This window comes from Dermacentor andersoni, chromosome 8 (genome assembly GCF_023375885.2).
Source record: "Dermacentor andersoni chromosome 8, qqDerAnde1_hic_scaffold, whole genome shotgun sequence".
NCBI lineage: Eukaryota > Metazoa > Arthropoda > Arachnida > Ixodida > Ixodidae > Dermacentor > Dermacentor andersoni.
Window position 1 is genome coordinate 127,596,277 of NC_092821.1, and position 27,378 is coordinate 127,623,654.

Below are 27,378 nucleotides of genomic sequence, written 5' to 3' on the forward strand. Positions count from 1 at the left end.
TGAAAGCATAGACAGAAAACCGGAAAGGCAGCTGACCTCTCTTCAGACCATTCCACTGTGGGGTCGTCCATCTTGTTGACCAGGACGACCAGGTGTCGAACCCCAGCCGTCTTGGCCAGCATGGCATGCTCTCGCGTCTGGCCCCCTCGCTCAAATCCCGTCTCAAACTCCCCCTTGCGCGCCGAGATCACCAGCACGGCCAGGTCAGCCTGGCAGGCACCTCCAATCATGTTGGGCACAAAAGATCTGTGACCCGGCGCGTCCAGGAGTGTGAAGTGCTTGTTCTCAGTCTCAAAGTAGGCACGGCCCACCTCCACAGTCTTGCCCTTGTCACGCTCTTCCTGTTAACAGATGCACAACCAGTGAGACAATGCTCACCTAAACACTTCAACGCACATGTACCTTCTCTATCTCGCGTCACTGCCTGCATTGTTAAGCATTTACATTCAACAACGCAATACCTTCCCGAAAGAGCTGCGCTGTTGAGCCAGCCTGGGCTAGATTGTGCAAATATTAGTGAACATTGGCATAAAGAGGCCACTGCCTACGCACAACTCTTGACATACTGCAAATATTGGTGGATAAACAAGGTTTGGAGTTCCAAAGCAACAGCAGGGAAAATGACAGTCTAATTGCAGGCCCTAGATTGTCCTTGACCACGTCGGATTTTTTTAAACCTGAAACCACGAGCGAGAAAATGCAGCATATGATGATTTGATAAACTTGGCAATGACACTATAGCCCATCAAAGCCAAAACCACAAAATAAACTGGCCTATCCCTAACTGATATAGCGCTGCACATTTCTCCCTACAGTGGTATGCAGATGAATTCCCATTCGGCAGTTCTGCTGCATGCTTATGAAAGCCTTGACCACTGCGGTTTCTTTGCAACGTGCATAACATCACACGAGTCCTTAGCCAAAACAGCAGTCGTAGGAATTGCCCATGCTCACAAGCACAGCTTCATCGCGTGATAATGGTTCTAGACTTATCACTTCTGCCCGCAGCAAACGTGATGTTGCTCACCCTAAGGAGCTAAAAACAACCAGAGCACAGGCTCTCTGATTGATCACAGCTCAATAGATCAGACAGCCAGATGCCCTCACCTGATTTGTGTCTAGCGCCCAGGAGAGGTACCAAGATTCTCTGTTCTTTTCTTTCGCTTCCCGCTCGTACTTTTCCAATGTCCGCTTGTCTACCATCCCTGTTAAATATCTGCACACATAAACGAAAAAGTGCCAGGAACATGAACAAACGCTCTGGAAATAATAGGGCGATACTGAAACACCCAGCAGCAACCATGCCCGTAGCTACAGAAACATTTATGGCTTATGCATAGAAGAGCATCGAACTTAACACATGCTCAATAAACATGGCTCAGTTTGGACCTTACAGCCCACACAAATAAAACCATGCAAAAGGATTCAGCATTTCATTCAACCAACAGGTCATCATTACAGAAAAATATAAATGAAAAAGTACTCGGGCAAATAATAAAACAAGATGTGCAGCAAAGATCTCGACTTACAGAAGCTGGCCTCCTATGGTAGACTTGCCGGCGTCTGCCAAGAAAAAAAGAGGCTTAGTATTAGCAAAAATTTCAGACGCTGCCTTTGCACTTCCCAGTTAGAACAATGACACTGATTTATGTTTCCAAAAAAACAAAGAATTGAATGCAGAACACACATAGTACATTTCTACACAATGCATATAAAAGCATTTACTGATAGAAAAGCACTAGGCAGGCACTTGTAAAGAAGGATCAATTGAGTTAAGGGTCAAGGAATCCTTGGAATGTGAAAATTATTTGGACACTTAAAACGCCCAACACTACAATCGCGCACGTAAAAACCTTTCAAACTCTTCGGTGAAAGCAGTGTATTAGAAAGACATGGACACACATAAAGCAAGAACTCCCGAGTGCTGAACTACAACTAATAATGATATACAGTTCATGCCTGTTACAATGAATCCACATACAATGCACTTTCAGTCATAACAGACCATACATCTGACTTAGTTTGGTCTACTTATATTATTCCTGCAACATGTTCAACTTTTAACATTTTCAGAGTCGATTTCTTTTATTGCAGATTTAAATTCTTCAGAAGGACCTATTTTGAATACACATTATGGCAATTTTCTAGGGTGACCGTAAAGTGAGAAAAAAATATTTTGCATTGGCATATATGTACTGTCTATTCATGAATAATAAAAATAGGAAATGAACTTACAAGAATAAAAAAAGATCGAGTCATTGTTATACAAATAGTTCAAAGGCTTAGAAAAATGCGTACACGAGAATATTTCTGAAGTGTCAGATGTTCCTCCTCTTAAACTAACATGTACGCCCCCAGTGTAATCTAACTGCGCATAGGTGAGCACACTCAAGAAAACTGTGGTTGTGTGCCAATCAGAAAAAAACATGTGACAAACTTCTAATCCTTCATCTTATCAACCACAGGCGATTAGTTTTCGCAAGTCTCCAAAAAAGGAAATGCATACATGGCGGATCCTTCGTATGCGCACCCCTGTGAGCAATAAACGAGTGAGTAACAGGCGGTCACCCTTTGAACGATTAGTAACGAGACAGCCATCAGTATTGCGAATGCAAGAAGCCCAAACCCCCCACGGAACAAAACCCAAACTAACCGCCGCACTCCAATGCGCGAACGGTAGTAGACGCACCCACAGAGTTTCATATTACTCTATGGACGCGCCGGAGCAAACAAACCACGAAAAAAAAACGAGAGAGGGAGGCGCAAGAAAAAAATTCACTGTATTCACGTATAGTGGCAGCACATGCCAGGCAAAAAGTTGGGAAATTGGTGCACTTTTGAACGTACAGACAGTGCTGTAAATATACGGCATCTACCATTTTGGATTTGTTCGTAGTGCCATATATTTACATCATTGACCCTGAAAGGGTTAAGAGACTGCTTACAAATTAGGCACATACAGTGTAATTTGCTGTGGCAACATGTGCATGCAGTAGTGCACTGCACGCAACTATTTCCAGCTGGATGCTAAAAATGCAGACATGCACTTTCTCTTTAGGTACAACACATTAACAGCAAGCTTCCTTCAATGGTGGGCCATGTAATGGCTCATTCCTGTATTTTTTCCAAGCTAGCTAAACTGTCCGCTTTATTTGGAACGGTTCAGTGTTCTGCATTTGTCCATGCACATGTTAAGCATACTGTTCTGTACATAGATGGAGTCGCTACTTATTTCCCACCGGAGAGATGATGAGAGCACACAGAAGATCTGTAGACATTTTCCTGGTTCCTTTTATTTGGTGTTTTGTTAAATTAATGACTTGAGCATTACTAAATTGCCGATTCAAGAGCAGCAGTTGCTGCAACCTGGTCTCCAAACAACTTGCACACAAAACCAGGAGACAGGCTTTCGCATGACCAGTATAAACGCAGGTGCACCCAGACCCACCCCACTTGTCTCGACAGAGGGAAGAAAAAGAAAAACGAACACAGACAGCTAAGTGACACTGTTTCCCTTTTAACAAGCAAAATTGCAACAGCTACACAGGCAGAGCAGTCGTACAAGTCTCGCTCCACAGGCAGAGCAGTCGTACAAGTCTCGCTCCACGCGTTCTGCAGAGCAGCAATTTTTGACCTGCAACACTTTGCGGAATAGCTCCTTACTTCATATGTTACAACTACAACTTGTGGACACAGCAGTACGTCAAATTATGGATTATTTGCGCACATTAGTGTTTCCTCTATGCAAGGAACTACATTTCTTGTTGCTGGTGCTAGCAGTACACCGTGGTCACTGGTTGTGGAAATGTCATGCTGCCTGCTCAATGCTCAATATGTTCACATCTGTGATGCCTTCCACGTAATAAATAAGTCTTATTTTGCAACACACACAAAAAAAAAGCAATTCACCGACAGTTACGATACTCCCTAATGAGGAATTTAAGCGCAGCCCTATAATGTACGTGTTTTCATTTGGCGCGTCAATATTTTGTTGAATGATTATATAGGTACACGATTTATATTAGGAAGAGATAACAGTGGGTAGGTAGCATAGCTGGTGTGGACAATCTGTCTCGTGTGGCACATCGCAAACAGAAGCGAGATGTGACTGCCTCGCTAATCAGGAGATCGCGAGAAGCAGCGTGTGGGTGACGTGTGGTCATCGTTCACAGCAGCTGCTGCAGACAGACCAACTCATGCAGCACTTTGTTTCTATATAGACGATGCGCACTACTCTGGCTACGACATGGCGCCATTGTCGCTGCACTACCCGTCCTGCACAGCAATATGCTTTTTTCATGCTTTTGGTCCGCCAATGACAAGTATGGCCCTTGGTCGCAGAGAAATCGTGCCACCGGTGTCTACAGTGGCAACACCCAAGGGTGTATCAAGATGGGGGAGCATCAAGAGCATCAGCGCCGTATTGTTGCTTTTACTTTCCTTTTGTTTGTGTCTTGTGTTGCGCTGTTACGAACCTTACGATGAACCCAAGGGAGCATCACATCGAGCCTTACTCATAGCCGCTCACCGTTGCCCCTTGCAGAGCAGCAATTCCTGTCACACGCGGTGGGTACTGCGCGTTGACCTCAGCAGCTGACGCTGCAGACGAGTAGCCTTCCCTACCTCACGCCACCCTGGCTCCCCCTCAGAAGCACAGACAAGATCGCCCACGTGGCTGTGGATGTCTTGGCTGCCGGCAGCTTGGCGCACGCACAGGCAGTCTCCCCCCTGCTTGTCCTCCGCTTCCCATCTCATGCTTTCACTGTATCCTGCTTCACTTTCCTCCTTGCGCTCTCTTCTTTCATCTCCCGCTGCGCTTCGTGTTCGCTTTCATCTTTCATCGTGTTCATTCGGTTAAATGTAACGCCAAGGCATGCCAACGCTCCACACTGGAATGGGCACCTAAGAGCTGTGCTCTAAAGCAAGAGTTACTCTTGCGCTGAATTACATTATGCATACAGTGAGAGTAATCAATCTAGCCTTCGAAGCGCTGCCTGCTATGTATGAAACGGAGAATAAATTGCGAACAACAAAAAAAGACCACACACTTTTTAACTTGTAAGCACATGAGTGATTATCCATCATGATTTTTCTGCAGCATAAATGACACCAAAGCACTGCAGAGAGCCTATTGTCACATGCATCTGAGTTGCTATATTGACAGTTAGGCAACCTGTACTGTAAGCTACAATGGGAGTAGATATGGACACTAAACATAGCGGAGCAAGAAGAGACACCCTTGCACTTGGACAGCCAGGAGCCGATAAAAATAACCTATGCACCACAGTTCGGCCTCTTGCACAACTCCAAGAGCATGACAGAGCCAACACTCAAAGGCTGGTGTACGTACCGACGTGGCCAATGAAGACGACGTTGATGTGCTCTTTTTTAGGACCCTGGTCGTCGTCCTTGGGCGGTTTCTTGCGTGGTTTGGAGGTTACGTCCATGCGTTCATCCTCATCCCCCGTCGAGGGAGTCTGATCACCCCCACCTGCATCCTGTGGGCTGTCCTCCAGCGTCACACATTCCCAGTCTGCAACGAGGCACACATGGGCAAGGCCTGCTCAATATTACCCAGGTCACACCCTGCATTCTTGACAGAAATGAATTGCATTTTGTTTCATTTTCTTTAGCTCAAAGCGCCTAAGGATATCATGTAAGGCAAGGGCATAGACAAAAGCAAACAGGAAAAGCAAATGTATTAAGAAAAATTAAACTCTGGGATTTTATGTGCCAGAATCATGGTTATGAGGTAGTGAGGAACTTCAAATTTCAAAACATGCACCTTTAACGTGCAAAAGCATTTTCGCATTCCACCCCATGCGAAAGTGGCCACTGAGGCAGGGAATTGAACCAATGACCCCGTGGCCAGCAGTGCAATGCTATAACCACTACGCCGTCATGTCGGGTAACAAAAACAGACAGTCTGCATAAGGTACGACATAGTAGTACTCTAATCCAGTAACCTGAAAGGACAGTGCTCCCAATTATACAATAAGCGTTCTGTAGCTCCATAGATTGGGTGCAAGCTTAGCACAATAACATGCGTACAAAAGCAGCCATTTATGCAATATTTCAGCAATAGTAACTGTAGCAGAAGAAAAGCAAGAAAATGTGGCAAGGATGTTTCAAGGCAGGCTGTAAGAGAACAGACACGATCAACGACTTGACAGACAACTATCACTGTCAGGTTCCTCAGCAAACATGCAGATTAGAGCCAAATTCAATTAGCGATTGGTTTTTCAATGCCATATTTGAAGGGCAGGTTATGTTGAACACTACAGCTGGGCCTTAGTTATACATACAACAACCATACATTGGCTTATGAAACAGCATTTTTTATCCCATTTGAGCAGCAAAGAACAAGTGACATGAGAGGAAAACAAAAGTTAAAGAAGAAAGTAACAGTCCCAGTCACAACACAGTTTGCAATTGGTGCAGATTATTACTGACGGGAGTGATCACACAGTGTACAACAGCGCAGAAGACTCGCGATTACTACAATTGAGTGCACTTCCAATAAATGAAGAGTTCAAGGAACAGTTCAGACTGCTTGCTATAAGGAAAGTATTTTCTGCAAGAGGGAACTACTGGAGAGATAGCAGGGGTTGTCTGTTTCGAGAGCTTATATTTAAGGTAAGAACCTCCCAGCACTTGAGGAGGGCCTGCCTAGAATCAGGTAAGTACAGCATGGTGCAGGAAGTACAGCAACGTCATGTTGAAGAAATTGTGGTAATATAACCCCAGAACAAGTTAGAAAGCCAGGCTGCCATGTTACCTGCTGGAGAGTCATCCATACTTGCAGAATCCTCCTTGTCACTGTCTTTCTTGTCTGCAAAACGGAAGAAAAAAACGTCACATCACCTGCACTACAAAGTTGCCAAGTGCGAGATGACCCCAGCTAAGCACATGTTCACAACCCTATTTGGTACACAGACACACTGATGCACGCAATAGTCTTCTGGTGCCACACTGCGCTTCCAAAAATAGTTTGTGAAGGGAACAGAAGTACTGACGAGAAGGCGAAGGCAACCGTGACAGATGCAAAGAACTGGAACAGCCTATGAAAAGGTGCTAAGGGTACCTCAGGCAACACTGAAACCAAATAGCCAAGGAAGTTCGCGACAAATTGGGTAAACTAGAGCAAACTCATCGAAAGCAGAAACTCACAAAAACGCGCACGGCCGACAGATGAGTTAACCTGACCAGGACGACCTTTGACTGTTGGCACCTCAAAGCGAGCAAGGCGTAATGCGCCACTGGCAAGGACAACGCACTCACGTCGCATAGCACGCTTCATCCTGCACGGCCTGGTCCTAAGAACACGGTGAAACCGCACAACGCTGCTTCTTCGCTGAAACCTGCCGCAAAAGAACTGCGCATTCGCGTCGTCGCTCAACACGAAGCGCTTCGCCGTGCGCCACGCTAGACAATGCGGCAGCAAGACACCCGAAACCAACGACCGATCGTTGCCGCCGACGTATTTTCCACCGGTCGCACGACTGTTGAGTTATTGTCTCCAAGGCGGGGAGGAGAAGGCAGGCTGGGAAGGCGGCGATGATTACGTCTGCTTACCGCGAGTGAGGCACGCATACGAACATTCCACGACGCCTGCCTCCGAGATCTCCGAGCCGACAACCGAGCTCGCCGTGCCGCACAACCGCGCGGCCACTTATCGCTGGCGATACCGCGAAACAAGGCCATTCGACATTGCTTCGGGCGAGGTCTTTGCCGTCGCGTTCTTGACCTAGCGGCCGGCGAGCTCCTCTGCTAAAATCGCACCGGATGCGCCTGTCTCCCGCTCTTACAAAAGCGTAGGGCAGCCCGAGAGGCACGGAGGTTTTAACATTTCCGCTACGTCGCGTGACGTGACATTTACTACATCATTACAACAACAACCTGTCGCTGCCAATCTCTTGTAAAGCGCACGTTCCAGCCTGTAAGATGCGTCTTCTAGACCATGCAATGTTGGTCAGCAAATTACATGGCGCAAGGATTTGAAGAGATCTTTAAAGCTGGCACGATTCAAGAAACTGACCGAAGTGGTACGGGTGAAATAAAGTAGCGCTGGTTGAACGCGCTGTCATCACGCAGACGTGCATGGTCCGCGAAGCAGCAGCACGAGCCGTTTTCCGACGAAAGGTCCAACCATTACCAGGCGATATATAGCTAGGGCCGTGGCAACGTTGGCGAAAACGCAGATGACCAATTCGTAATTGGGCAATGATAGCGCTCGGCAATTACGCTTTGACCTTTGTATGGCCTACGTTAACTCAAACACGTGGCAGCCCGCGCATGTTCACCGTCACCTGTGCGTGACAAGTGTACAGATAACAATGTCGCTGAGCAATTACGTAATTCAAAAAGTTTTACAGCAAGAAACGTCATGCAGCGGCGGCTAAATGCCCAAGCAATAGTAACATAGTAGTACATGTACGTGCACACAAAGGCAAGAGCAGCTCTAAACAAACTAAGATCAGTTCGAGAATTATATGACAATTTCGATTTAGCGAACTATTCGCTATCTGACTTCGGTCATGGAAAGCGAATAGAAACAAAAAATGTCCACACTACAGAAAGAATCCCACAATTTCAACAGTCAAGCCCTTACCACTGCGCAACAAGCGGGTTACAAGATTACACAAAAAATTCCACGAATTCCTTTTTGCCCGCGCGTCGATGGCCGCGTTACGTCGAAATACGAACAGCTGTCGGCAACTAGACTGCTACAACGAAGTCAAGCAAAACAATATGGCAGCGAGTTGCCGCGCCACAAATCACGTCCAACCACAGGTGTTATCTACAACTCAGTCTGAGTCAAGCAAAAATAAATAAAGAAAACATAGAAAAGTGCCGAAAAGAAACCCTATCCGGACCGTCGGATGATCAGCATTTGCTTGCAGTTTCCACTCTCAACAAGTGAGAAGCGCACCATAGCGCACGCTCTTCAAAGTTATCAAAACTTCTTCCCACAAGTACACCGCATGCCTGAGTAACCAGATAAACCAGTACTTAAAGGTTGCGCGCCAAGCTCGCACTTTTACGGTTTTGCGTTAACGAGTATAGGCAGCGAAGACAAGTTTTGAACAACTCACGCAGCGCAACACGGGACCAGCGAAGACCACTTCGCACGCCGACTGCCACCCTCCGCTCACCGAAAAAGAAAAACCAGCTCAAGAACACCCTCCGAAGCGACAGCAGCGCCTGGCATAAATGGGAAAAAGACGACGCAAGCGAACCTTTCTTATCTCGTTTATCTCCACGGAAGAAAACGCTAGAGGAGGCGGGCAGTGGTGGAAGCGATTAGCGGCGAGACCCAACGAGAATGAATCTAAAAACAAACCGGCCAGTGTAGCGCATTTCGGCATGAACTGCGCCGTGCCAAAGTCGTAGCAGCGACTACGTCAGCGGCGCGAGTGGCACTGGTTTTCTTTTTCCTTGCGCAACATCGGAGCGCCGGTGACGAAGCTCTACGTGGAAATCGTGGAAGGAGAGCAAGGGGGGGGGGGGGGGGCTGGTAGACATCGTCTGAATTTGATTTCAAAACACGCAGACACGCCGATTGTTTTCGAAACCTGCAGGCACTTCGAGCTTAGTAAAGGCAAACAATCGCGAGAACCAGTACTCACTGTGCCGTCAAGCAGCCAACATCGCAATCGCCTGGCACAGCACGTGCGCCCGGCGAACGTAACGGCTGCTGCGTTTTGGCGAGGGGAAAAGTTAATTCTACGAGCGTTACAGCTACGTTCGCTCGATCGTGCTCGCCTTACGACGTACCGTTTATCGCACTAACTATCCCACGGAGTGCAGGTAAGCCAGCGCGTCACACTGTGACGAGAAACGTCACATCAGCCAGCAGCCATGTTCCGCTCGCAGGCAGAAACCACGTGTACTGCAAAGGCAAGGCACGGCGAAAGGAGAGGGCGGAGGAGGCTTGTCGGGTTGCTTTTCAGAACTCGGAATCTGCCGCGGTATCGCGGAGCTCCGACTCCCCTGACCACCGCGGCGGCACTGATCTACTACTCCTCGTCGTCGTCTTCGTAGGGCTGCGGAGGGCGACGCGTTTGCGGGGTTATTGACACCAGCAGCAGCTTTTCGACTGTGCACACTCGCGAGAAATCGGCCTCCGAGCAGCGTAGGCCTACCGTCACGCCGCGCGGCTCGCTGAAAAAAAGAACCAACGATCTCGTTCACGGTGTCACCAGCGAAGCCATCGCTCGGTATTCAATGTCAGACCACGAAATTCGCCGTGCCACGATAATCGGGGCTCCCGACGGGGCCGTCCGGTAGCCGCGGCCCGAGTATGGGTAGCCGACAAATGAACCGCCTCCTCCCCCCCCCCCCCCCTTGCCGTGTGGCCAGCAGATCGCCGCTCTTACCTGAAGGCGAATCCTCGTTGCCTTTCTCTGGAGGGTCCAACTGTGCCATCTGCAACGTGGCGAAGGAAGGCACGAACGGCGGCGCGTCCACGTTCAGCTTGGAGAACGACTTTGCCATTTCGTCGTCTCCGTCGGCGTTGTTGATCTCAACGCTGTGGTCCTCCCAATTGTCCGGCGCAACTTGCGCTTCGGGAGACGATGTGTCCATTGTGAATCCTTGTGTGGTTTCTTCTTTTTACCGTCGTCGGGGAGCCTCGAAGAGCACGGATTGTTCGGGGGCGGGTGGGAGAGAAAAAAAAACGCCTGTGTGTCCCTTTTCACAAAATAAAACGCGGCGCAGCAAGCACCCCAACTCCACCAATTCACCGCGGCGCCAGAACACCACCGCGTGTGCAAAATTAGGCTTGAAAAAAAAGGAAAGGGTAGAGAGGGGTGCTAGCCGATCGCAAGTGCGAGACTAATTTGCGCGTGAAAACAAACGTGAGTTTCTTTTCACGCTCTTACAAAATAGTTGTACATAAATTAAAGGAATATTTTTTGTGATATTAGCTTTGGTTATTCGAACAATTTTAACGTCAAATTCACAGCGTGTTCTATTAATTCTCATACAGTTTGTGATTTCACCCCGTTGCAACCTTCTATTATTTAAGAACGTTCCGGTAATTCAAAAACAACGACGATACATTTATTAGAAAATAGCGCTAGTGTGGAAACATTAAAGATAACATCTGTATTAATTCACGACGGAAAAAAATGTACGTGTTAAGGTTTTCATAAAACTGTGACGTAAAGCTTATAAGAAATACTTCAACATGCGAACGCAGCTGGGTGGTGACGATTCAGGTCACGTGGGCTGGATTGCAGGCTCGCAGCAACGCGAGAAGGCGCAGGTTGTGTCCCGTGAGCTCCCGTAGTTTTTTTGTGATCGAAAATGGCGCTCGCCTCAGCAAAACAACTTCTCGACGAATTAATGGGCCGGGATAGGAATCTCGCGCCCGCGGAGAAGAAGAATACTTGCAACTGGGAAGACCCCGATGTAAGCCCTGGCGATTCGTTAACTTTGCCCATATCGCGGGCACAAATGTTCAGTTCTCGGAACAGGCTGCCCTTCGAGGTGTCTTTTATTTATTTTTATCTTGCCGGTATGCGAAGGCGCGATAGTGTGCGTCATAACATTTTATGCGCATTTAGCCGTTTCGCTTTGTGATCCTTCGATTACGAGGCGCTATGTAACGTACAAATTTCGGCGCTGAAGTGCGCTGTATGCATGTGCGCGAAGACGTGGACGGCGAGACCGCAGACGCCATCGTTCGCATAGCTAACATGTTCCCGCGTGCCTCCCACCTTTACTCGGCTTTCGGTGCCATTTAGCACCTCTCCTTTCGTGCTTTTCATGTGGCAATCACTTTCGTCGATGTACCAGTTAAAGATACTAGCTGGGCTCGGAATTATGTTCGAACATCACGGTCAGGACTGGTGCAGTCTCGCACAGTTGTATGCAGTACACGGAGTGAACGGCACGATGATATCGCGAAGGCGTACTCGGGTTACCCTTGACGCGTTTCCTGCTCATACGTGTTGCATGGCCGTGGTGCGGTGTCTCTTGGCGCGTTTTCGTGCATGCTTACAATCGCTGGCTTTGCGTTGTTGCAGGTTTGCAAGCACTTTCTTGCGAAGTTCTGCCCCAACGATCTGTTTGTGAACACCAAAGCAGACTTGGGTCCGTGCAACAAAGTGCACGATGACAGGCTGAAGAGGGAGTAAGTTTTATTATTGCATTGCTGGTTTTAGCGTGCTTGCGTTGTGGGTGTTCTGTGAAGTACGTTAAGAGTCGCATGCCAGACCTTATATTGGCCCGTCTAACCTACAGCGGTCGGATTCGTGCATCAACTTGGATGCATCGGTTTTTATTGCGTGTATTCAGCAATTTGTATGCCTTAAAGGGACACAAAACGTAAGTTACGCTGTACTAGTAATTGCATTTCTTAAACATTAATACTGCCGCCCTTCGCATGACAAAATGCCTGGTAAGCTAGTAAGGGGAGACACAAAAGTGACAGCACACTGGAGCTTTTGTAACAGGTCCCTGTGACGTCATAAAATAGCAGTTAAGTAGGGTGGTTTGATGGGCGAGTTAGTATTGCATAGCAGGGGTAGGTTCATTGTCGTTAATTTTTTTTCTTTATTTCTTCTTTCATTTTTGAGCATATGCAACAGTGATCTGTGGAATTTTCTTCAAATTTAAACCTTATCGCAAGTCTCTTTTTCACCAGTCATACCCTCAAATAAGATCCCTTGATTAATTTAATCAGTCGTCAGAAAAGACATTGCATTTTAAAAGAACCAGGTAATCAACCTACCCAGTTTCCATAACTTGCACCTAAAATTGTTCAAACATAAGAGCCGTATTTACTCGATACTAAAGCACACTTTCTTTCCCGAAAAGGTCACTAAAATGTGACATGCTTATTAGAATAAAGTATGAAACCAAAACTGCAATAGGTGGTGTCCAAATATGACTCGCCAATGTGGAACGGGGTCGAGAAGATACATCCTGGGCAGTTGATAACAATAAAAAGGTCTCGGACAGCGATGAGTGATCTCCTGTTTACTGTGGCTCTGATGCAGTAAATGTTCTTGTCTGAGTGAGAACAAATTGCTCTCTCTTACCATAAAAATCTGGTGACATAAGCATCAAGGGTGTTGCATTTTGCATTTTTTTGAAATGTGAAAATTCTAGCACGTGTATCATTCGAGAGTGTGTTAGAACTGAGTAAGTGTGGTACTTTCAAATTCTTGATGGCAGCGGCAGTGATAAATTGGCACTCAAGTATTGACACGAGTCGAGAAAGTGACGTTTTGCCTCCATTCTGTAATAATAAACCATTTGCTGTCAAATGAATGAGAATAGAGCTTTGTAAGAATACTTTACCAGTATAGACAAATTTAGTGTTTAACTTGTGCCCGTCCACGTTATGTTATGCCAGTGTCACACGGTCACTTTTGATTGTGATCGGGCCCAATCTGGATTGAATTTTTTAACTGTGATCAACAATGATTGCTGCTGCACGATGCAGGAACGATCCAGATCAAGTTTGGACATCTATAGTGTGGGTGAATTCTAACACTAGAGTAAGTCTCGCACCGAGAGTTAATCAAATATGCTGTAAAAATCATAGTATAAAACTTCTGTTTTTTAATAAAATAATGTTTTGTTTGTTGTTGTGTGCTACTCTTGAGGACTACATGGTCGTCAGCCTATGGTCGCGATTGTCTAGATCCGGATCGAGCAAGATCATGAGCGAAAGTGACCGTGTAGCAGCACTCAATCCTGATCAGGCCTGATGGTGATCAAAAGTGACCGTGTGATACTGGTATCAGACTGAAGTCATCGGGAAGCCCCTAACCATGCAACACAGTTCGGGGCTTCCTGCTATGTGTTGCAGTTATACCTGTAAGCTTCTGCAAGCTATTAATTGAACTGGTGCATACATGTTGTTACACAGCCCCGTTATCTCATTCTCCTTTAGATACGAGGAAAGTCCCCGATACAGACAGGAAGGCTATGAAGATGCCTTTCTCCAGTTCTGCCAGTCAATGCTTTCCGACGTGGAGAAGCGCATCCGGAGGGCACGGCAGCGACTGCAACTCAGCAACCAAGAGGTTAGAACAGTTAATTGGCAACCTGTTGTGGTATACCATAATGTTGATGTAATCGAGGGTTTGAGGGAACACTGCTGAACTCTCGTACTATTTAGCTTAGAGAGGTTAAATTCCATAATCGATTTCTTTATTTGATGTACTCCAGTAAACAAGCAGAAGACAGTGTGGTCAAGTCAAAAAAAGAAAAATAAACAAACAGTGAACGGACTTGGCAAAGCAGAGTTTGTCGTGTAGTGCGTCAGTGACAAAAGAGGGCGTCACTCTGTTTACAGGGTGGTGTGGTGATCAAGACGAAGGAGCCTGCGGCACCAACGGACGAGCGGGTGATTGTGCTGAATGAGCGCATCCAGGGCCTGCTGCAGCAAGTGGAGCAGCTCGGCTGCGAGGGCAAGGTTGAGGAGGCGCAGGCCATCATGAAGCTCTGCGACCAGCTCAAGGAGGAGCGCAAGTCTCTCGACAAGGACTCCGACAAAGCGCACTGGCTCAGGGTGAGGCACCCACGGCATTTGTGAACTTGGCTAGTGTCAGTTTGCATTTGTATAATTTAAAAAAAAATGGAAACAGGTGGCACAGTTTATGATTTCTAGATCTGTAGATTTCTAGAGATGTTCAGATTGATAGGACAAGATGTATTACAGGCATAGGTAATTGCACAAAGTAGATATAGAGGTTTTAAGGGAGAGAGAAGACTAAGGAGAGATAAGCGGTATGCTATACTGATAAGCATTTATAGATTACCTGATTGGCTTAAGCAGGCTAGTTGCCTGTTTGTCACTGCCTTGTTTTGAAAGGGATGCCATCATCCAGTGGCATCTTCTTTGATTTGGCATGGCTACAAATGGACACCCAGCTTGGTGTGAGGCACTTGCATGTTACTGTATCCTAATCTGGCACTCTGCCCATTTCTGCTTTATCTACGTCGTAGTTACCTGTGACAATCTTGCCCCCGTCTCTTGCCTGCTTTATTCTCACCAATTCGCCAAACATTCTTTGCTTATCTCGATCGGTGAGGTTGATTGGATGGATATGATCATCCCCTTTGAGGAGGGGTGGTGGCAAAAGCCACGAAGCTTGTCACTTTATTTCTTCTATGCATATTTTTCGTCTTAAGGGTCCTTGGTTTGTTTTAATAAATCAGTTAGTCTAAAGCTTGTTGCCCGAAAATCTATTCTTTCCTGCTCCTTGCTTTCGTGCCACCTAGCATTCCAGGCTTTTACTAATCTCCACTGCACATTAATTAGACATTGCTTTACTATTCCAAAATCTCATTGCCTTCTGGATGGATACTGCAACATGCCTAACAAAATATGCCCTCTTGTTCCTGCGCTGTCTCCACACACTGTCTAGCTGAAGTGCCACTTGTTGGAGACGAATGTGTCTGGCTGTAACATTTTGTTATTTTTTTTAATCCTATGTTTTTCCGTGCACTGCTTTGAATGCTGCATCTTGTTGTGGTCTATAATACCTCTCATATTGTTAATTTTTACTCGTTATGTTGCTTTTCGAACATCCTGCATATTTGACGTGCTGAAGATGGTAAACGTCTCTCTCATTGACTACGCTATGAAGTGGAGGGTTCTCTGTTTACTGCTTGCTTGTACATGTACATGGAGTGCAAAGAAAGAGCATCCAAAACCAAGATGTTCCGATCCTTGCTCACTACTCTCTTGTTTGTTAGGTTTACTGTTGGAACACGGCAACAACATTAGTAATAACTACATGCTGATTCTTCGGACAACTCTTCTAAACAAAATAGGGCTTCTTATACCCCGATCACGTGGGGGCACTTTCAGTCATGCTTGTGATTCTAGATTGTAATTAGCTCCTAATTGAGTCCAATCATTGTAATTTGCTCCTAATTGAGTCCGATCAGGATCCGATTTTTCAGTCTAGCTCCCTTTAAAAGCTTGTTTGAATGAGCCACTTGTGATCAAGAAATTCAATCCTGATCAGGCTTGATTGCAGTCGAGAGTGCCCTGTGTGACTGAGTTATAAGACAGAAGCAAAAATTTATTTACCTTGCCAGACAGATGTTTTGCAATGTCTTCTCTTTTGCCTTATGTGTACTGCACAGCAAACAGCAGAGCTGGCAGCTGCCCAAGAAAAACAGATGGAAGTATGCGACATCTGTGGAGCCTTCCTCATCGTTGGCGATGCACAGCAACGTGTCGACGACCATCTCATGGGCAAGCAACACATGGGCTACGCCAAGCTCAAGGAAGCTGTTGAGGAGATTGTGGTGAGCATTTGGGAACTGCGGTAGCACACTTGTCGGTCAATGCCGTGGTATCGTCGCAAGTTGAGGGAAGGAGGCTGAACTTATGGGCAGACGGGCACAGGAAGGGATGCGGTCGGTGCTGGTGTTGCAGACATCGGTAGAGACTAAAATGGTACATCATGGTCGGGCTTCGGGAGAGTAAGTACAGCAGTGTGCAGAGTGTTGTAGGGCTGTGGGCTGATGGATGGAACGTTGAATAGAGAATGAAATTTGGCTGGGAGGGCCTCAAGAAAGATGTTGTATTTCAATGGTTGCACCATGGTGCCGTTCAGCTCCAGGATGGTGTTGAGCTGCACGAACCATCCTCTAGGCTGAAACGTTAGAATGGGCTACTAGAGTCATGGAATATCCATGGCAGCGGGCCGCTCGGCGAAAGGCACATTCTTCCGGGTCGCCAATTGTAGGAAGATGATGTGACTGTTGTCCCAACAATCATGTAGAATGCGGAGAGTGAAGCAGTAACTAGACCAGTCCAGATAAAGAGCATGCTTTATGCTCTTTTCTCGAGTTTTGTAATATAGTTGAGAGATGCACAGTGACGAAGATGACGCAACACAACACTCATTTAACTGGAAAGTGTCATTGTACAGTGGGCACCTACAGGTCTGCCTTGATAACATCATGGTGCCATTGTTGTTTTGGTTTGCAGAAGTATGTCAAGTCTGTAGGTTAGACATTTCAAACTCTTGTCAGAGCACCCGATGAAGTAGCTCAGTGGCTATGGTGCACGGGGTCACGGGTTCAATCTTGGTGCTCGCAAAAAGTCAGACCGACTCTGACCGCGGAGCTCTCGGCAAATTGGAGCACGTTGTAACACAAGCAGACGACGCTTGCTGTGTGCCGGAAGTGCTTAAGTGTAGTGAGAAATTGTTCTTGTGCATTCTCTTTGTTACTCCTTTTATAGAAGCAGATTAACTAACATTCCAACCATTACTGTTTTTAGGCCCCTTTAGAGCCACGTGACATCTACCCTTCGTTATTGATAGCTCCACTACAAACTCATTAACACCAGCCTGGCGCTCTTTGGCCACATTTTGCCCTTGCGCCACAAAACAACACCTTCATCATCAACTATTACGAACAACATTTGTTCACCATAAAGTTGAAAAAATGATTGATGACGCGCCCTGGGTAGCCAATCGGATAGCTTGCCCTATTAACGTCATTGGATTAGATGATGTCAAATGGGTAGGGGCAGCTTAAAATTCAGCCGAGTGATGTGCTGCGATCGGCAGCGACGTACATTTTTAAAACTTTATAATAAATTACACACTTTACATGGAGCACTTAGAAGCGTCAATTAATGATCAGAAGGACCTATTCTAACGACTTGGTACGTTTGTACAAAATTGTTTCAGGGTCCCTTTAACCGTGGCCTTGATTCATGTTGCTGAAAGACAGGCATCCAAACACAGACACAAGCAAGAAGAAAAAGACAACTTAACCCTGACTATCAACTGATAGGTCGCACAGTGCTGGAGAGGAAGGAAGGTGCAATATAGTACTTATTGGTGCATGCTCAAGAGAAGGCAGCACCAACCTTTTAATCATAGACACATTCACAAAAGACAGCAGTTTACGTATGACAATTCCTCTCAATTTCCTCCCTTTGCAGCTAACTTTTTTTTTATGCCAAGTAGATGCTATACAGTTGAACCATCTTATATTGTACATTGGATATAACAAGGAGCGCCTCTTTCCAGTCTCTTTTCACCGACAATGGGGGTGTGTGGAAGGTAGATGTGAGAGAGGCGACAAAGGCATGCCGTGCCAGGTGCATGGCACAAAGGCAGCGGGTGTGGCAAAGTGGCTTGCATTTTTTTTTTTTCTTTTCCTGGATTTCGTGTTCCTTTTCTTTTTGGTGTAGGCACCCAGTAGCCAGCTTTGTTATATTTCATTTTATCTCCTTAGAGACCCTGCAGCACCGGTACTGCATAAGGGGTAGGGATACAACATATACAAACAAGTGTTGCAATACTTTCAGTTCATTAAATAAAAAGTTGTTACATCTTGAACAAAATGTGACGAGCAATTGGCGGCACCGATTCGAGCCAATAATGCAGCTTGGGAACGTGTAGTCACTGATGACTTCACAATCAGTGTTTCTCTCCCTTATGCTCCTCCGGTACCTATGTAGAAACCAACGATCGGCGTGTCGTAAACTTGCGTCAGACGACTGGAGTAGAAATAATGCTGTCGGCATTGCACGTTCGCCGTCTTGCTGCTGTTATCACAGAGGCACTCGCTTGAGACACATAGTTCGTTTTATACAAAAACCTGGTACCATTTTGTGCAATTCAAACAGTGCTCGGTAGCCAGCTGCCAGCTAAATGCTTTGCGCAACATTGTTTAGCATCTATTTAGGTTGTGTAGCCAAGTGTGCAGGCCATGAGGTCCAAGAACGAGCTGAATATTTCCACAGCCTGGTATTCGGACTTCCAGCCTGTACTAGTGCATGCAATCAGCATACTGCTGTGCAGTTTTATTGGTTACAGTCGTGAACTGCTCAGAAATTCACCATTTTCTGAGATCCCGCCTGCAAACTTTTGCGGTTGACTGTACGTAAGGTTCTCATTATTGTTATACCGATGTCAGATAGGCCACTCTCAAGCACATCTGGCACTTCTTATGCAGCTTGCACAAAGGAGCTAAGCGCGATTGACAATGCTCCCCACGGCACCAATATTAAACGCCACCAACATGGAGCTTGTACTCTCCATGGTTTTTCACGTGGCGTCTTGTGAGTGTATCACTTGTGTGGCTTCTGCTGCGTGATGTTGACCGATCACCAGTGTTGAAGGTTGAATACATAGGTGTTTCCTCTCCTTCAGAGTCGGCGTGAAAAAGAGCGAGAGGAAAAGGAGAAGCAGCGAGAGCGTGAAAGGGAGCGGAGACGGAGGCGCGAAGAAGATGAAACTCGAAGTCGACGAGGACCCGAACCAGCTCGGGACGACCGGCGAGAGCGTGATGAGAAGCGGCACAGGAGTAGGTCCCCACGCGACGATCGAAGAGAACGCACTGATGACAGAAGACGTGATGAAGACCGCCGACGGGACGATGACCGGAAACGAAATGATGAGCGCAAGCGTGACGATGAGCGCAAGCGCGAGGACGAGCGCAAGCGTGAGGATGAGCGCAAGCGCGATGATGAGCGCAAGCGTGACGATGAGCGCAGGCGGGAGGAGGACCGGAAGCGTGACGATGATCGCAAGCGGGATGAAGACCGCAAGCGGGATGACGAGCGGCGGAAGGAGCGCAGCCGGCGGGACGATGAGCGTAGTCGGAAGGATGATGAGCGGAGTCGAAGAGACGACGACCGGAGCAGCAGTAGGAGCGAGCGCAGCTCTCATCGAGACTCACGGGATTCGCGGTCGTCTGGACACGACCGGGACAAGCACCACAGCAGCAGTAGCAGCAGCAAGAGTGACCGTGACTCTCACCGCAGCTCATCTTCTAGGGGTGAGCATGCTTGCAGAAATTGCTGGATTTTTCCTTTTTTGTGGATCGTGGCCCGAATTGTAGTGTGCATTCTTGTCATCGTAAATTCCTCCTCTGGCAGTGACATGCCCAGGATGAGGCCCTTGCAGACACCTGCTTCATTCAAACTGATGAGACTGAGGTGTACCAAGCCTGTGCTTTTCTCCCCTCGGTTTTCTAAAGGACTCTCTCATTTGTTTATTTCAGTGAGCAATGGCGACTCCAGCCCCCGTCACTGAGATGTCAAGTGAGTTGCTGGGGTCAACAGGTAGGTGTCACTGCGGCAGAAGGTGTCTGCCTTTCCTCCTCCCTCTCTCCTTTTTTCTTTATTCACTGGGCATTTTTCATCTTCATTTCTATCCTTTTCATTCTTCTGTTTTCTCGCTGGGATTGTGTTGTTCCTGTCATGGGTGGTGACCTCTCCTTTTCCCCTCTTTGTTGTTGCGAAAGGGTTGGGGTGGGCATAGACACTGGGGTTGTTGGGATGCATTATGGACAGGCGCGGTCGGGGCTTGGTTCCCGATTGCTGCAAAAGGACAGACTGATGTGAGAGAAGCGACCGAAGACAGACCTGCTGATGTGCCTTCTTCCATCGTGTGTGTGTCCTTGCGACTTTTCGCCCCCCTCTCCCATCGGCGGAGCGGCTGTGTGGCAGCTTGAGGAGCCCGTCTCGAGAGCAAGCGAGAGTTTCGGAGCGAGGGTTCTTGCGTAACAGGCGAGTAATGCACCAGGTATGGCCTACCAACAACTGCATAGGGCGAAGCACCGTCGTCTTCTCATTAACTGTTACTGCCGTCGTGCATTGTGCGTTGCGGGGCTACCGTATTGATCTAGTGGAATTTTTCTTTTTAAATCTTGTTTCACCATAGATGCAGCACAAGGTGCACATGGAATTTTATTGGCTAGTTCTTTTCTTGTATATATTTAAATGGTTAATGCATGAAACTTTGTGCGGGTGGCAGATATCAAAAGGCAATTGTTGGACTCTCAGGCACACTAAATAGTAGCTGATGAAACCAGTCTTGGCCACACAATTTGCAGGAAAGTAACATTTTAGAGTACTATTTGACGAAGCGCACATAACATGTTCTGCACATAACAAAATCGCATATCGCAATATCCCGGGTTATCACCCCCACCCACTTCAAAGGATGAAATAAGTGTAGTAGTAGATATTATCTGATCGCATGGATAAGTTAGCTGAAAGTGAACAAATAACTGACACATTTCACAAGCATTTTCGATAAAGGCTTTTATTCCTCGCCATCAAAGCTATCAACAGAGGCATTGGGGTCCCCATGAAAAGTAATACTATATAGGTGCCGTCATCTTGTTTCATGTCACTTGTGGACAAAGTGGCAAGCTCTAGTAAATGCGTAAATATTTACAGCTAAGAACATTCACAAGTAAGCAATCACAGGCTGCTACAATAGTCACTGCCAGCTGCCTGTCTGCTTTGATAAAGTGTCACACTGTCATTGCATCGCGAGGTCCATAGGGCACTTTCACGGTTGTGCGTCTTGCAATGTGTAGACAGTTTGTGAAAATAAATGGTGTGGGTGATATTCTGGGATATACTGCCAGTAGTTTGTCATCTTAGAGAAAGAGATATCAACTTTGTTTTGCGAAACACCAATTCCATTATCATTAACTTCTTAAGGCACTTATCGAGCTCTAAGCTGAGAACGTCTGAAGTCAGTGTAAAGAAATTAACAGCCGTACAAGACACAAGCTGCAGAATTAGTTTCCTGGAATTGGCACGAGGAAAGTAAGCTGTCGGCGAGCCTCATAAAGAGCAGACGTTAGGCTGGATTGTGCCTAAGGCGTGTGCGGATGAAGTTCAAGGGCTTGGTAATTTTTTCACGTTAGCACCTTGCTTGTTGCGTGCGGGTTAGCTATACCAGCGAAAGATGGCCTTCGCAGAAGCTGGATCGGTGCATGGTTCAGGTTGCATGCTACAAGCGGGTAGCTGGGTTGTACGAGCGAGCGCAAAAAAAAAAAAGAGAAGCAATTTGCTGCACGACGTCTGAAGCAGTGGGCTCTTACTTTCAGAGGTGGCAGGTTTTGGTGCTACCTGGCACCAAAAGTATGACTTCCCCAAACATTATGCGTGATGATGACCGTACAATCGTGCCCAAGTGTGCCTTGATCACTGTTCACAAGTAAGTTCTGTTGACTCGGGCTGCGGGAAGACGGTGCGCAAGATCACAGGTGAAGGCGATCTGTTGTCTTTTGTGATAACCTGAGCGAACAATGTTTTTGCTGTTGGCAGTGATACTGATCGGTTTAGTATTTTTCTGCATGCCAGTCTTGATAACATAGGCTGAAGGTCATTGGGGACTGCTTAGACTAGTTCTAATTGAGTCTACAGAGCCTTAGTGTACATAATTACGCAAGCATAGACAGTGGACCATATCATCTTCAGAGAACGCTAGCTAACTTGACTATTTGATAGTAATGCACCAAATATTTTAAGCATGGCACAACATAACTGTTGGTATTGAAACACCCAAAATGATGCAGTCCTGATATGACAGGCTCAAGGAGGCTTGTGTCATGTGCAGTCACTTGCAAAAGTTTACGGACCATGGGGTCCGAGAAAAAGCCGCGCATCTCCGCAGCTTGGTATTTCGATTTCCGGCTTGTACAGTCGAGCCTGTTTATAGCGAACATGATAGTTCCGCGAAAAGTGGTTGTTGCATCAGTAGTTCGTAATGTGAACTTCCCTTCAAAACGCGAAAAAATGGAACGACAATGAAGTTGGCATCGGCAATTTGGTCTGGAAATTTGATCTTCTGTAATGTTCATTTTTGTTCCCAGCACATAACCGCATCTACTTGCAAGTTTCTGTTAAAGCGTCATCTAAAGAACAAAATGCACCGTCATAGCTCTTTCAAAACGGTGCCCAGCTTGTTTAGATCATCTGTCATTTCGAAACTACGAGAGCAGCCGCCGCCATTTTTTCTTCAAAAACTTTTTATATATTTTACTGCCAGTGGGACACGAGTGGATTTTGCGTACTGTAGAGAAACGTACTAGTTGGCCGGAAGCAGAAACAACTGCAGCATCCACCACACGTGCGCCGAGAGCCGCAAGGTTACGTTTTCTAAGTCGCTTCGCCCGAAAAGGTACAAAGTCTCAAAGGTTTCACCATTTTGAAATGTTAACAGCAACGATGTAAATGAAGCATCGAAGAATCGTGATCTCCCAGTAACAGTGCAGTAACTGCCAATGCTTTTCAAGGTAACCAGTGGTGCATTGTGCTGCATTTATGTCCACTCGGACCACGTGAATATTGACATAGAGCAACGCTTCAGCAGTGCTCTATGTCTAGTCTAAATTGGTCCACTTAGATGTGCTTGGGATGCTGCACAGAAAACTGCGCAAGAATGAGTGCTGTCATTGGGGCATTGAGATTGCATGCGGTTCTGCTTGGAGAAATGCGCAGAGTGCTGTCACTGAGGCCTCCGAGGTAGCACCAGTGTGCGCACTAGTGCTGACTCGGAGGCTACTGCTGCCATATGCTGTACAGCTTCGCCTCGAAAGAATGCACAGCGCATGCTCGTCTCGGCGGTCAGTGTCTTCGTCACATTTGTGGACTGGAGCGGGGGGCACGTTGCGCTTCCATGCTCTGGAACATTGCTTGTGCCCTCCTTTTATTGTGACCGAAATTGAAGTCTTCATTGTAACAGTACGGTGTTTTCGAAAATGTTATATCTCGATGCAGCGTCAATATTTAAGGCAGGGCCGGAAAATCTTAGAGCGAAACGTGACATATATAACTGATAATTTGTTATAAGTGGGTTCGACTGTACCAGTACATGCGACCAAAATAGTGTACAGTTTTCCTGGTCATGTTCGCAAACTGCGTGGAAAAAAAAGTCCTACAGTCCATAAACTTTTGAGGTTGACTATATTTGAGCTACTGAATGCGACAAATTTAGCACGATTCATGACATGACACTGTCATTGGCGAAAGCTGCCCTCCTGAACCCTTGCATCCTAGTGCCTGGAGCTTGCGTGCAGTCAACATCATGGAAAGTGGTTGCTAGAAATTGTACCACACTTTTATAAGTAGTGTGCCGTACACTGGAGCTTTGAATGATCATGGAAAGCAGGGCAGGACTACTGGGCAGGACTACTGGGCACCTGGATACTATTGCATTGTATGTTAAGAGAAAAAGCTCTACGGAGATTATTTAATCTCTTGTAGCACTGTGAGCAACGACCATTGCTTTTATTTGTATAAAAGTTGTGGCTAGAGATGGTGTGTCTATCTCAGATTGAAGAAGTACTAGTCTTAGGCTTATTCATTTGCAGTTTTAATCTCTTAGCACGTTCGATGGCTTCCCTGCTTTTAATTTATGGATCCCACTGTTCCGTGTTTACAAGTGGCGCTGCTTTATTGTTATTTATTTTTTCTCTGCCTTCTAGTTAAGAGATACGTTTGCTTTGTTGCAAGTGTGTTGTGTAACGTGATGATGTAACAAATTGGGCCGCGCGAAGAAATGCAGCGGCCGCTCGGGCAAATGGCAACGGCACCCCCCAGAGTCACTCACGTCTTGACACACAGGTGGGCTTATGCCACTCTTGTTGGACACTCTCCAGACACTACTGCTTGGATCTTGTTTGCTGTTTGTTGACCTTTTCGCATTAGCAGTCTTTGTTCTTTTTAAATTTTTATTTCCACCAGACATGGTTCCACTGCAACTGTTTTCGTAGCCACCGGCACGCAAGTTTGTACGAAATGTTTGGCATCTTCCGAGTTACTTATTGTTCCGTGATGGAAACAGACTGGTATATATATATATATATATATATATATAAAGAAAGAGTTAAACTCCATGGAACGGCCTACTAAAATTGCTGGTGGATGATGTGACGCTTCTGTTCTGCAGGAGTGGTATAGGAATTTTTCTTCTGCGATTTGGCATGGCTTCATTACGAAAGCTCGCTGTGAATTTTATTGCCTCTTTGGGGTTCAGTGTACACAAGTGGCCAAGAAAGAGAACGGGAGGATGCTTTTACATTTCAATTTAAAAAGCAGTTAATTTTCTCTATTGTTTGTCTATTTGCTTTGTATGGTTGTTAGCCTTCTTTACCTACATTACATTCGTGAAATAACATTAATTACAGATGGTTATTTTTTGGTAACTTGAAACAAATAGTTTATTTGCGCCATTCTGGAAATGAGCACCTATGTAAGGCTAATCATTGCCATGCAACAAATTTGAAATGATGCTTTGCTGCTGAGCTCCAGGTCGCAGTGGCCGCATTGTGATTGGGATGAAATGCAGGAGTGCTTGTGTACTGTGAGTGTTAAAGAAACGCAAGTGGCCAAAATTATTTTGGAGCCCCCCACTACGACATCACTCATAATCGGATCATGTATCAGCATCCAAAACCACAGAATACATCTTTTAACAAGCTTGAGTTCAGTTCAAAAGCCAAAAAGGATGATGTTTAGGTAAATCCATGTAGCGTGCAAGCATTTATTTATACGAGGTTTATTTACCAGCACTCATTGTTCCGGTGCTTGACAGATTTTTTTTCTCTAGTACTAAGAAGTGAACACTAGAAACTAACAATTAGCGTGGAAGGCCGCATTTTTGCAGGAGTTTATCTTTCTGTGCCCCATCATTGAGATGCCAAACATTGCTTGTGTGGGGGTGTCTGCAATGTCCTTGTAGTGATGTTTCATTGGCGTGAATGCTCTCTCTCCAAGGCATTTGCTTTCTTGGTGTCTAGCTTATCTTTGTAAACTTTCTGGGACACTGTGTGAGCTAGCTATCTGCAGCCTTGCAAGGGTTTCAGCATTTAACTGCTGAACACGTGCGCTAAAAAAAGAAAGCTAAGGTAGGGCTCGTTGCTAGCTTTTCAGCGGAATGCTGGCAGTAGCTTAATCTTTCAGCCGTTATAACATACAATTGCAGGAGACAATGAAAATACGAAGGCTGTTTTATTACATCATGCAGCAGTGGGCACGACTTAGTGTTGGTAATTAAAATGAGCTAAGGTCTGAGGCATTCACCAATTGATAAGGAGCTGGGCATGTTATGTGTAGATGAGCGACATGCATTAACTTAGGCTTAGCACACAGTTGTGCAGCATTACTATTTATCAATGCACAGGCTAAAGCAATCATAGTAGCATCTCAGGGAGCAGAAGTTATACACTGGGTACTGTTATGTATTTTTCGATGTAATTCCCATACGGGCCTTAAATAAATAATGGATCAACTTAATGTTGTGCTCAGTGTGTGCAACTTGTCTTGAGCTTCACTCGAGCCCAACGCGACACGCAGGTTGCAAACATGTTTGGCAACAGTCCAGCAGCACATCGATAATATTGTGGACCAAGCTTAGGCTAAGGAGCGAGCTGGGCATCTTTAGAAGCTTAAACAGAGAATGCATAGGGCAGTGCCATGGGGAGAGAAGGCAAAGCGCACGATAGGGTCCGAAGCCGTAGATGGAGCATTGCATCCACCGGACTCCTCACGCTCTTCGACTTCTCTTCCGTGTTCCAGCGTTCTGGTGAAAACCTGGCAAGCAGAAAAGCACTGGCGGAAGAAGCGTCAACACTGCGGGCATTGTGTTGGCAGCGACACCCCGATGGCAGTCCAACCCATGCTGGCATTGGAGCCGCAATAAGCAAGGAACAAAAAGACCCGCCGAGCCGCCACCATCCGTTTCACCGAAAGAAGGTGCTCCTTTGCTTTCCGTTTGCCTCACATCTTTAGTTGAGAGAGAAAGCAAAAAAGAAAGCAGACGTGTTCCCTTTCATCGATTCTTTTTCTTTTCTCTGTCCTTCCCTCCCCTCATTACGAACTGCACTCATCACTCCTTCCTTCCATTCTTTGAATCAACTTAGCTTGCCTTAAGTTAATGTGGACGGTTTACATGAACACAACATTTGCCGAGTGTAAGCGAGTTACTGTTTTTACGTTTCTGCATTTGCAGCATCAGAGTTGAGAAATAAAGAGTGGTGTTGTAGCAGTGCTACTGTTTCGGCTGTTGTGTGATTTACTTTGGACCAATGGCCAAATGGGCGTAGGGTTATAGACCTTCCCAGTGAGCCCTGCGTGAGCCCTCGCTCAAAAGCAACAGCATGTGCAAGAAGTCGATCTCTGCCTTCAATGGAAAGGTATGTACCTGGCCGAGCGTTTCTCGACAGTGGTGGAACAAAGGAGCTCTATGGAACCAATGTTTCAACAAGAGGGCTTTCCAGAGTAGTAACTACTTTTCTTGGTAGCATTTTACATTACTCACCCCAAACAGGGAAAGGGAATAAGCGAGTGTGACAAGGAAAATCGAAATGTTTAAACGGGAGGCTGTGTCAAAGGGGTCGTGCTGCTAGTGCTTCCAAGTAGGGGGCGACAAAAAAAAAAAGCGAACCAACAGCGGATGACATTGAAGAAAAAGCCTTCATTGATGCATTTGTGTATCGTGTGGTTTGTTGTTTAGACCGCACTGTCTCGGGGATTAGCCCACATTTTTCACAAAGTGCCGGTTCCGGTATTAGGGGCACTCAGTTTAAACAAGCACATCTTGGTTTCATTTTGGCCTTTTTGCACATTGTTAC

The 27,378-nt window shown here is 46.3% G+C and overlaps 2 protein-coding genes across 3 annotated transcripts in view; one reads left to right on the forward strand and one right to left on the reverse strand.

The window, feature by feature from the left end:
* Positions 1-10,793, reverse strand: part of eRF3 (eukaryotic translation release factor 3) — a 30,148-nt gene extending 19,355 nt beyond the window's left edge. Inside the window, exons 1-6 of one of the 2 annotated variants that reach the window (XM_050173511.3) lie at positions 10,380-10,793; positions 6,779-6,832; positions 5,351-5,533; positions 1,530-1,563; positions 1,108-1,216; positions 37-341 (exon numbers count right to left, since the gene is read on the reverse strand). In XM_050173511.3, the coding sequence (XP_050029468.1) occupies positions 37-341; positions 1,108-1,216; positions 1,530-1,563; positions 5,351-5,533; positions 6,779-6,832; positions 10,380-10,587 (893 nt within the window). In that variant the 5' untranslated portion in view covers positions 10,588-10,793. Of the gene's footprint in view, positions 1-36; positions 342-1,107; positions 1,217-1,529; positions 1,564-5,350; positions 5,534-6,778; positions 6,833-9,095; positions 9,195-10,379 lie in introns of those variants that run through there. The other variant, XM_050173512.3, reaches the window with a different exon arrangement.
* A 433-nt stretch (positions 10,794-11,226) lies between these two features.
* Positions 11,227-26,798, forward strand: LOC126525590 (luc7-like protein 3). The gene is made up of 8 exons (XM_050173520.3): positions 11,227-11,415; positions 12,033-12,139; positions 13,910-14,042; positions 14,315-14,530; positions 16,117-16,281; positions 19,152-19,779; positions 20,005-20,065; positions 26,324-26,798. Exons 1-7 carry the CDS (start codon positions 11,311-11,313, stop codon positions 20,034-20,036), a joined length of 1,386 nt encoding a protein of 461 aa, XP_050029477.1. The 5' UTR covers positions 11,227-11,310; the 3' UTR covers positions 20,037-20,065; positions 26,324-26,798.
* Positions 26,799-27,378: the final 580 nt, after the last annotated feature.

Coding starts and splice junctions, on each gene's coding strand:
- LOC126525590 (XM_050173520.3), top strand. CDS start 11,311: ATGGCGCTCGCCTCAGCAAAACAACTTCTCGACGAATTAATGGGCCGG. Junction 14,043..14,314: donor TGCAACTCAGCAACCAAGAG/GTTAGAACAGTT, acceptor CTCTGTTTACAG/GGTGGTGTGGTGATCAAGAC. Junction 14,531..16,116: donor ACAAAGCGCACTGGCTCAGG/GTGAGGCACCCA, acceptor TGTACTGCACAG/CAAACAGCAGAGCTGGCAGC.